Here is an 11,967-nt window from a genome sequence, read left to right as displayed (position 1 = left end):
TTGTTCTACTAGAGTAGCTTTGCACAATTTAGAGTTCAGAATAATCCCTATTTATCTGATACTGGGCTTTAGGGCAGCCCTCTTACCTTAAGGCTCATTATTTGGCATTTTGGAAACGTAATCAATCCACGGTATATAACAGAAAGTAAGGAAATGCACAATAGGTCACCTTTTAGAAGAATGTGATGCTCACACAAACTAAGGTTTGTTACACTCTCCGTTCCTAAAAGCATCTGCATGCAAGGAATGAGCAGATAAGGTGTCAGAAGCTTATGAGAAACCACTTTATGGAGGTCACAAAAGGTCAAATTATATATTTGTTCTTATTAAATACTGATGGGGTGGGGAGGTTAATATTTTTCTTATAAGCCCTTTCAAAAGAAAATGTATTTTTCAACTCAACCCTATGTCTTCAAAAATAACTCCAATATACATTATTGAACAGTCCTTGACTCTTTCAAGATTTTACCCCTCCACGAACCATGAACACTGTTTACACATCCTCACAGCTCAAACATGACCACCAAGCCCTGCAAATCAAATTCTATCGTAATGACGCTCATAATAAGTCATCTGAACCTCACCTAATCGGCCAAAGCTACACAATCAAGCATCAAATGAGCTTCGTGCTACAGGTCAGAAGGAAGGTCAGCGTCCACTTATGGGCTAATCAGTGGCTGTAATTTTGAATCTGCGCACGGTTTCCTTCACAGCAGCAATATGTGGACTAAATGAGACATCGCAGTGCATTTAAAATCAAGAGTCAGCAAAAACACCTAACGGCTGGATCATGTGGGATTTCATTCAAATCAGTTGTAGGCTGACATCTGTTTGTCTGTCTAACAACAGTATTTGTTGTAAGACAGACAAACAGATGAATAAAATTCTGGTGAGCACTGTTTGGGTCTTTCAGTTATTTAAGATGCATTATTTGACCGTCCTCTACCTTGATTTTGCAAGCAGGAAGACTTCCTATCAGGTAAATAAAAAACAGACTGAAAATCCACCCACACCCATCTATCCACAGGCTTAAATAACTAAATTCAAAAGTAGCTTTGTCAACAAGGATGAAAAAATGGAATTGTTTACAAATAACAATAATAACACTAAGAGGCTCCAATATTATGCAGAAAGTGCACTGATTAGTTTGGCGACTTCAATAACTTCATGGAAACCTTTTTCTTGAAACAGCCTTATAAGGTTGTTTGTGTTCCATCATGAGCTGATTCCTTTTTTTCTCGGCATTACTTTGAATATTTTTTCCCCAATATTGAAAAAACAAGGACAAACTCAGGTGCCCTAAAGGCAGACAATGATGATTTGGCAGAGCAAGACGTGATTGAGGGAAGTGTTTTTATCAGGCACTGTTGGATTCATGTACGGATGATATATAAACAATGACTTTGCTGTTCAAAGTGTGGTGCCAAAGTCATTCCACCACTGGGGATCCAGGCAATGAGAAAAAAAGCCAGTTTGCCACAGAGACAGCATGCAGTCAGCCTATTTGTAAATCAAATGAGTTGCTAAAATAGAGTGTGCTTGCATGGTCACTATGGGTTTTTGTATCAAATTACTAAGATACCTTAAACAAAAGTTATCTATGTTTTCCCCCCTTCATTTCAGTGACCTTCAAACAGATAACCATGAAGCTGATAAGAGTTTCCCCCTAGGAAGTTGATGCATTTTTTTAGTCAATTTAGAAGGAAGTATTTTTGTTTGGGAGATAACATTGGAGAGCGAAAACAAAGCCAACATCTTTTAGATTAAACCACTTGTGTACATATTGACTACATAACTGAAACCAATGTGAAAAATGATTTGCTCTTTAAATAAATAATTATTTAAAGAATATACACCAAGCATTCAAAATCTGTACTCAGCCAAGGCTGAACCCGTAAAAGTTGTTATCCTTGTAAAAAGGAAAAGTTTGGAAGGGTTTATAACCTTCAAGTAGTTTTTAATTTGTGTTGCATTCAGTCAAGTGCAACTTCTAAATCTAAAGTAAACACCAAACACTTGGTTTTGAGACATCAGATGAACACAGATCTATAAATCAAACATTTCTATAAAATTTATTAAAAGCTGTCCAGAAACCACAGATGTTTAATTTGTAGATGAGAAACACTAATATGTAGTTTTTGATCAGTGTAGTGGAATAAAAAGTACCAGTTCAGTACTGTATCAATCTAAAGAAACATTTTGCATATTCATTTTACACAAGTATTCGAAACTGATACTTGTACATTTGTAAGAGTTTGTGACTCACCGGTAAATGTAGACTAGTTTTCAGCACCTCTTTTCACCTTTCAGAGCATCAGAGGTTGGATATTAAATTATTCTGACACAATTGTTTCAAATCTGGTTTGACTTGAACAAAGTCTAAAAGCCCTGCTTTTAGGTTTGAACAGGAGACCTTTTTTTGTCAAAGTGGTATTAAAGTGCAAGGTGCTGATTCATGTAAAAATGTACCCTGATTCATGTGCATTTCAGAGTTTGTCAGATATAGTGCACAAATTCACATAACACAATTCTACCTTTTATGAACAATGTGTCATAATGATGATAGAATTTACTTTCTATCACCTTTATGGCCTTTATAGTAGTTTGATTTTTCTGCGCTATATCTTACAAACACCATAATTAGGTCTAATGAATATGCAAGAAATACACTTTGATTCCCAAAATTTACTATACCCACTATGCAATGAGAGCAGCTTACTACATCCAACCAAGCAGATAACATCTACTAACTGAATGTGCCTTTGAAGTACTGGCTTGCACAACTGTGGCAGCATTTAAATTAGACATAAGGCTAATTTATTTGCGGAAAGCGATCCATCTTGTTTGAAAGTTGTGCAGGCCTTATATTGGTACAGAGACTTTAGGAAGATCCCAAGAGCCAAATGTACAACTTGGGGCTATGAAGTCTTCAGTGAAAACTGGGTTATGCAGAGTGTAGCTATTTTTATTCATTTATTTATTTGTTTATTTTTTTGGTCATATATACAGTGGGGCAAAAAAGTATTTAGTCAGCCACCGATTGTGCAAGTTCCCCCACTTAAAATGATGACAGAGGTCAGTAATTTGCACCAGAGGTACACTTCAACTGTGAGAGACAGAATGTGAAAAAAAAAATCCATGAATTCACATGGTAGGATTTGTAAAGAATTTATTCGTAAATCAGGGTGGAAAATAAGTATTTGGTCACCTCAAACAAGGAAAATCTCTGGCTCTCACAGACCTGTAACGTCTTCTGTAAGAAGCTTTTCTGTCCCCCACTCGTTACCTGTATGAATGGCACCTGTTTGAACTCATCATCTGTATAAAAGACACCTGTCCACAGCCTCAAACAGTCAGACTCCAAACTCCGCCATGGCCAAGACCAAAGAGCTTTCGAAGGACACCAGGAAAAGTATTGTAGACATGCACCAGACTGGGAAGAGTGAATCTACAATAGGCAAGCAGCTTGGTGTGAAAAAATCAACTATGGGAGCAATCATCAGAAAATGGAAGACATACAAGACCACTGATAATCTCCCTCGATCTGGGGCTCCACGCAAGATCTCATCCCGTGGGGTCAAAATGATCATGAGAACGGTGAGCAAAGATCCCAGAACCACACGGGGGGACCTGGTGAATGACCTGCAGAGAGCTGGGACCAAAGTAACAAAGGTCACCATCAGTAACACACTACAACGGCAGGGAATCAAATCCCGCAGTGCCAGACGTGTTCCGCTGCTGAAGCCAGTGCATGTCCAGGCCCGTCTGAAGTTTGCCAGAGAGCACATGGATCATACAGCAGAGGATTGGGAGAATGTCATGTGGTCAGATGAAACCAAAGTAGAACTTTTTGGTATAAACTCAACTCGTCGTGTTTGGAGGAAGAAGAATACTGAGTTGCATCCCAAGAACACCATACCTACTGTGAAGCATGGGGGTGGAAACATCATGCTATGGGGCTGTTTTTCTGCCAAGGGGACAGGACGACTGATCCGTGTTAAGGACAGAATGAATGGGGCCATGTATCGTGAGATTTTGAGCCAAAACCTCCTTCCATCAGTGAGAACTTTGAAGATGAAACGAGGCTGGGTCTTCCAACATGACAATGATCCAAAACACACCGCCCGGGCAACAAAGGAGTGGCTCCGTAAGAAGCATTTGAAAGTCCTGGAGTGGCCTAGCCAGTCTCCAGACCTCAACCCCATAGAAAATCTGTGGCGGGAGTTGAAAGTCCGTGTTGCTCGGCGACAGCCCCAAAACATCACTGCTCTCGAGAAGATCTGCATGGAGGAATGGGCCAAAATACCAGCTACTGTGTGTGCAAACCTGGTAAAGACCTATAGTAAACGTTTGACCTCTGTTATTGCCAACAAAGGTTATGTTACAAAGTATTGAGTTGTATTTTTGTTATTGACCAAATACTTATTTTCCACCCTGATTTACGAATAAATTCTTTACAAATCCTACCATGTGGATTCATGGATTTTTTTTTCACATTCTGTCTCTCACAGTTGAAGTGTACCTCTGATGCAAATTACTGACCTCTGTCATCATTTTAAGTGGGGGAACTTGCACAATCGGTGGCTGACTAAATACTTTTTTGCCCCACTGTAGGTCAGTACAAAACATTAGTAGCCTGGCTATATATGTTTACATTTTCTAAAAAATAAGATATAGCCATCCTTAACATAAAATTAATCATTGCAATTGTAATTGCGATTACAATGACGTAAATAGGTGAACTGGCTTTTGAAAGTTAAACCAGCAGATATAACCTATACATTCTGCTTTGTCACATATTCTTGTTGCTTTGTTTTGTTGTCTGCACAACAAAGAATAAGTGGTAAGTTCTGCAGGAACAGTGGATGGTAACAATGATGGAATCACTACATCTTTCAGCTGCTTCCTTCAGGGGTCACGAGGGCTACCTCTATCTCATCTTTATCCCTAGCATCCTCTTCTGTCACACCAACCCTCTGCATGTCCTCTATCACTACATCCATGAATCCTCTCCTCCACGTGCCTGGCAGCCCCATCTTCAACTTCCTTTGTCCAATATAGCCACTATCACTCCTCTGCACATGTCCAAACTGTCTCAGCCTTGCTTCTAAAACTCCAAAGTGCTCAATATGAGCTGTCCCTCTGATTTACTTATTTCTAATCCTGTGCATCATTGTCACTACCAACAAAAATCTTAATATCTTCAGCTCTCCCACTTCTTCCTGTCTTTTTGTCAGTTCTATTGTCTCCAAACCATACAACACAGCAGGTCTCTCTACGATCTTGTAAATCTTCACTCTGGCTGCTATCCTTCTGTCACAAATCACCCTGACACCCGTCTCCACCCAGTCCATCCTCATTGCACTCTCTTTTTTACTTCTCTTGAAGATGGGGATGCACTGTCTGTTGCTTTGGATGCCTGACCCCAGGTATTTAAATTCATCCACCTTTGCTCCTTCCAAGTTCACCGTTACACCTGCAACTATTCTGTCTCGCTTCTACTGAAATCCACTCTTATTCTCTTCGGTGCATACCTCCACCTTTTCAGGCTGTTTTCCACCTGCTCCATACGCTCACCACAGATAACAATGTCATCTGTGAGCATCACAGTCCACAGAGACTCCTGCCTGACCTCATCTGTCTGCCTGTCTATCAAAATGACAAGCAAGAAGGAGCTCAGAGGCAGTCCCTGATGTAATCCCACACTAACCTGAACCCATCTGTCACTTCTACTGTCTTGCTGTCCTCACAAATGACCTGCAACATGCTCACGCACTTCCCTACTACTGTACCACTGTTCCTTTCTTGGCACCCAGTCATATGCTTTTTCTAGAGCCACAAAGACACAGTGCAACGCAAAAAATCACAGATATGACATGAAAATATTTTAGGCATTGAAAGTACTCAGTACAAAAAATGACGTTTTATAAAGAAAATAATTCTTACTTTAATTAATTTTGCCGTTAATAAGTTGCAGTTCTCACCGTTTAGCAGCAGCTGCTGAGATGACTGACAAACACTTGGACCAATCACGGTTGAGTTCCTCAAAGTGCAATGACGTAGATTGCGCGACGCCATTACGTAACTTGGTAGAGCGGAAGCGCTAGTAGACGCTGTTTTTTCTTCTTCTTGAATGGTGCTCTGTTTTGGAAGGTACAGTTTGGACATAATTTAAAAAAAATAAATCACAGTAAACGTGTAGTAATGCCGACACTTGTATACAGTTAAGCGAAGCCGAGGGGAGTGGACTTTAGAACATGTTTTGCTGTTTAAACATTATTCTTATGCTATTAGCAACGAGCTAAGCTAATAGGGAATATTGAGTGTTCGAGGGATAAGAGTTATTCATATTATTGGTAGCCCTTCTCTTGCTTTCGGTTTCTACTGCCCATCACTTACATGTTTCTTATGTCAGGTATCATCATGTCAAAGCAGCCGTTGGGAAAAACGCTGCTGAGGAATGTAATCCGACACACGGATGCCCACAACAAGGTGCGTTTAGACTCAACAAGTGTTTGTAAGATGAAGGTGGAGGGTTTTTTTTTTTATGTGCACTAATCTATTGATTAATTACTTAAAGCTTAAAGTTGAGCTGAGTTGATGATTTGTTTAAATGAATGCATTGCTTCTGTTTGGTCCTTTAGGCTTCCTTTCCACAACAATTTAGCAGGAAATGTTATAATTTTATGTATTTTATCCAATTGTAGTCAGTTGTGTATAGACGCTGTCACAGTCTGTATGAGGTCAGACAAAATAACTGACTGTACACTGCAGCTATAGTCTATCTTTAACCTGTCTAGGAACAAAATTACAAAGCTTGTACGAGAGCGATACGTCAAGCCCAGTCTCTGCTTGCTCAGATTAAACTTATACAGCAGGTATAAAATACCAAAACAAACCAACTATGTTGAAGTAGGTAGTTTAGCCCACTGATTGGCAGGATTTCTTTTCTACCGACGCACAGGAAGGATAACATTTGTAAATATTTGTATCATGTGTACACTAATGCATCTCTGTGTTGTCTTTGTGTGCATGTTGTTGTGCAGATCCAAGAGGAAATTGAAATGTGGAAAATGCGAGACTGGGAGATCCAAACATCCCAACGAAAAGATTTTTCAGATGCAGAGTTTGTGAGGTAAATACCTCAATTTAATTTGATCTACCTAAACACAAATGAAATCACAGCACTTTTGAATCTTTGTAATGCAGCTGTCTTTTTGATTATACATTGACTTGATGATTTAAGGATAATGGTTGTATTTCAGAGGACATATGCACTGCGACCGAGTGTCAGATCAACGTAGAGACTTTAACCGAAGCAGAGAGCGTGCCTCAGAACATGATGACAGAGAGGCTCGATACTGGACTCGAAAACTGTATGAATTTGAGTCCAATGATCCTGACAGGTACTGTACAAAAAACAAAACATAATGAAGTGGCTGTGGTCATGTGTTTCCAGTGTGTAATGGAAATGCTGGAGTGCTACATCAGATGAACTAATATATGTGATTTCATATATTTCCATCACAGATGGGGACATAGTGGGTTCAAGGAGCTTTATCCCGAGGAGTTTGAAAGTGATGGGTAAGCAGAAATTTCATACATACCAAATGGGTTATTATATATTCAAATAGATATTCAGACTTTAAAAGGGCACTCATGCAATTTACCACATTTCCATGGAGTTAACCTCTCAACCCTGAACCTTGTAGTAATGCAAGACCAACTGATACCAGGCTGAAGTCTGTTACATAATTTCATGGTTAACAAAGTAGCAGAAGTAAGAAGAGACTCCATTATGAGACTTGCCCCCTGCACTGAAAAAAGGGTACACCCATTAGATCAGGGGTGGGCAACTCCAGGCCTCGAGGGCCGGTGTTCTGGGAATCCATCCTACCTGGAAAAACATCCTACCCAATGTTTCTGCGCATGCGCACAAAACCAACGCCGAATTAACTTCTTTTTCTCTCACCCATCCGGAATACTTCTTATGGTTAGGGGTAGGCTTAGGTTTAGTCGCAACTCACCGTCAAATTATAATACGGGTAGGACGTTTTGTCAGAGTAGAATGGTTTCATGTGTCCTTGAACAGCTGATTTAAATGGCTAAATTAGCTCCTCAACATGTCCTGAAGTTCTCCAGAGGCCTGGTAACGAACTAATCATGTGATTCAGGTGTGTTGACCCAGGGTGAGATCTAAAACCTGCAGGACACCGGCCCTCGAGGCCTGGAATTGCCCACCCCTGCATTAGGTAGTTCATTAACTATTTAGATTTTATTAATTACCTCAACATTTGTCAAAATAATTGTAATTATGAGTTGTAAATAGTGTTAAAATCAGGTTCTGACTTTGATTCCAGCACTTTCCTATGCTACAGTATTGTTTGGTGTGTGATTTTTAGATGATGATAATGTGTCATTCTTAAAGAAAATTTGTGCATATAAATTACATGTTGTTGTCATGAAATTAAAATGTTTTTATGTGGTGTTACAGGTGCATAAACACTACAAATGAGTCATTTTGTCTGTTTTTAAGCAGTTGCTAGGCCATTATGATGGCATACCTCTGAAACAGATAATAGCCTTCGAGGACCTGAGCTGTAACTGTGCAAATTTTGATTGCTCCTGATTGTGTAAGAGGAGCTCACAAACAAAGATTTCCTGTATTACTGTAAAATACTTTATGCACCTGGTCACAAGCATTCCAGCATTATTGTTTTTGGGATAAAATATTCCATCTAGTCATTTAACAAAGCTGGATATTTCAGGCAGAAATACTGTGACCATAGCTGTGCTAGATTTATGATATGCAAGCTTCATTTCATTTGTGTTTGTAAAGATTTTACCCTGAACTGTCTGACCACTTTAGTTTGGTGAAGTATGTTGCTAATATTTGTACACTGGCATCAAGCACTTTTTAAACACTTGGTCTTCTAATTTTGTTGTTTAATAGTGGTTTGCAAAGAGCTCATGGTTTTGCTGATATTTGTAGGAGTATTACTGGTAAAAGAAAATGAGGGGAAATGTGCAAGAAATAGGCAGATAAAGTATTTTTAAAAAGTTGAGAATTTGAAAATTATACAAATCCCTATAATTTACACCCATGTTGATATAGCTGAGTGAGGGGGCCCAGTGTAAATAGCTGCTGTGTAACTGTTCTCACCTGGGTGCAAATAGTCACTCTAGTAATAACGGGTTATTATCCAGATTTAATGGATGATGAACACACAGTATTTTAATCTTCACACAGCCTCAAACATTCACACCTCCATGATGTTAACATTCTGGTTATTAACGAGCTTCCTTGTTAATGAATCTCTACCGCTCATACTTTCTTTTAAAAACGAAGAGGTCTTCAAGTCAAAGCTGAAATAAACTCTAGGATTACATCGTAAACATTATGTTTCTAAGACTTTACAGAGAGCTTCTTTATAGTAAGCCACAGAAGAGATGGTTCTCTTTGCTTGACTGATCTCCACATCAAAAACCAGTGTATTTCCCCTTTAAGCCATTAGATCATACTTCTGTTCATACTAGTGGTGTCTTTATATTTATTCTTCTGACTTTGTTTTATTTTAGTGAAGAAAACAGTGCCAAAAAGAAGATGAGCCATCACAAAATGAAAAAGTCCAAGTCTGACACAGAGGCATGCTTATCAAAACGGTCCAAAAAATCCTCACGGAAGAAGAAGAAAAAAAAGAAGAAAGGTGAGGACGGAAAGCGTAAGAAAGTGGACAGTTCGAGCAGTGACTACAGCAGCGATGACAGCGGTGCTACAAAAGACAAGCAGAAGAGAAAAAGGACTAAAAGTCGACATAAAAACAAGAAAGCTTCAAAAGTCAGAGGAAAAGATGTGGACATCAGCACAGAGGACAGTAATGATGAGATAAAAAGGGAGAGGCTGTCACACAGTCGCAAAAAGCGAAAGCACGATTCGCACAAAGACTCCGACTCAGGGCCAAACTCAAAAAAGAAGAAGAGGAAAAACTGGAAAGCAATGGGTGAGGAGAGCTCGGACAGCTCTGCCGACTGAGGCGTGCTGCTAAAAACTGATGCACAGTTCAGGTAACGGCCACTGAAACTGCTACAGATTCCTTTGTTGTTCCTAACTCTGCTGAGGGCTTTTCACTACAGGCATCTTCTAAATTGCACTTTGTTTAACATCAACAAACCTGTGGTTACGGGTCTCTCCGTGGGCGTCCTGCGTGGCAGAAGCTCATCACCTCTGCAGAGATTCAAAGCACACCGTACAGCAGTACAGACAGCAGGGAGCATGAAGAAGGATGATAGGGTAGCAACCATCTGTCTCAATAGGTATCCTGTGAGCTGCAGGCACATTGATTGATCGACTCACCTCTGACTGTCTGCCTCACATAGTGACCTTCTGTCCTCAGACGACCAGTGTTTTCATTTTATTTATAAGGAAATGCGATTTGAATAATTATTTCCGATGGAATATGTATTTTATTTTTTTTCATGTTTTGCAATTTTCACTCTTTGTATAAAGCGTGTTGTCATAAAATAAACATCTATTTTGCATTTTTTTTAATTATATTTAGTGTTTAAAATGGTGTATTATCTGTTTTTAAAAGAACAAGAAATGATCATCCCGGATTTCTCTAAAACCTTTAATCCATTTAAACTAACAAGTACTGCCTATCCACTTAAAAGCTGACATGGTTCTGACAGTACAAGCCTAAAGGTTTATAGATCTGGGCAGAAAAGCGTGAGGGTATTTGTCTTCCTGTCTAACTTTTCTGGAAATGTTCACATTCTTTTCTTATTAGTTACAGCAAAAACTGTATCTGTGTGAATGACATTGTGAGGGGGTCATAAATATGCCATCCGGAGAGCAGTTCTAACTCAGGGTTTTAATAACATACACACTGATTGTCTTGCATCCACGAGGGTTTAAATGAGTTGTAACAGATACATTATTTATAATGCCATGGGTGGTTCCTGTTCTTTTTTTTTCTTCTGAAAGTAAAGACCAGAATAAGGACATAAACCTTACACTTAAAAACGCATCAAGTTGGCCTCCCTCCCCACCCCAGCAATTTCCATATAGCACTTTATTTTCCTCTGTCACAGAGCTCCACTTTTATACTATTAAAAACACATCAGTGAGCCACACCGTCACTGGCAGACACCTCCTTTCATTGCACTGAACGCTGGCATCGTCGTTTATTCTGAATCATTCCCACATGCACCATTTTGCTGTAATAAATACTCATTAGATAAACAATTCGCTGCTGAAAATAGTCCCCAACATATATACTGCTTCCTCTGGTTTCAGTAACATTAGCAAAAACTCCACCGATGAATTGTTCTCAGAAAACGATTTACCGTTTTTAAAAAATGAAAATAAATTTTCGTTATACAAGAGCTACAGGTAAAGCAATAGAGGTTGTTGCCATGGGATCTGTAACAACAGCCATAAATTAGGAAATTATTCTTTAACTTGAAGGCACGTGCATGCACGTACGTTGAATCTAAGCAGGCTGCAGTATAAAGGTAAGTACAACCATTGCTCTGTGTGCAACATGTTTGAATCCCAAAACAGAAAAATAATGAGATGGCAGTGTAAAAGTAGCTGGCTTCTGTTAATAACTCTTACTTCAATACTTTGAAATAGTAGCTGGCATGTATATATATATATATATATGTATATATATAAAATTTAGCATTTCCGATGAAGAGGTCTTGTGATTCTCTTGATTTGTTGAGTTGTTTGTCAGGAGGGTCTCCATGGAGTAACATGGATCAAAGACCTTGCCACAGTCCTGTTGTTTTTCATGATACCAAAGACAGACTTTCAGATACTGCTGCTCATGATCAAAGTGAGTAAGTCTAGTGTTTGTAGAGCTACTTTTTGACTGCTATAGAAGTCTTGTCTGTGATACTGTTGAACACAGATTGTCCTGTGTGGTCTTATTGTTTCTGTAACGTTAACACGGCATCTGAATG

General features: G+C 39.2%; 1 protein-coding gene across 1 annotated transcript; it reads left to right on the top strand.

The window, feature by feature from the left end:
* Window positions 1-6,048: 6,048 nt before the first annotated feature.
* On the top strand, window positions 6,049-10,549 carry nkapd1 (NKAP domain containing 1). Its single transcript, XM_082503570.1, has 6 exons — window positions 6,049-6,153; window positions 6,416-6,492; window positions 7,047-7,135; window positions 7,266-7,406; window positions 7,531-7,584; window positions 9,580-10,549. The coding sequence occupies exons 2-6, from the start codon at window positions 6,424-6,426 to the stop codon at window positions 10,031-10,033; spliced, it is 807 nt and encodes a 268-aa protein (XP_082359696.1). The 5' UTR covers window positions 6,049-6,153; window positions 6,416-6,423; the 3' UTR covers window positions 10,034-10,549.
* Window positions 10,550-11,967: the final 1,418 nt, after the last annotated feature.

Source organism: Aulonocara stuartgranti, assembly GCF_965226115.1.
Source record: "Aulonocara stuartgranti genome assembly, chromosome: 14".
NCBI lineage: Eukaryota > Metazoa > Chordata > Actinopteri > Cichliformes > Cichlidae > Aulonocara > Aulonocara stuartgranti.
Note: the sequence above shows the minus strand (reverse complement) of the source record. Positions and strands in the feature narration are given on the sequence as shown.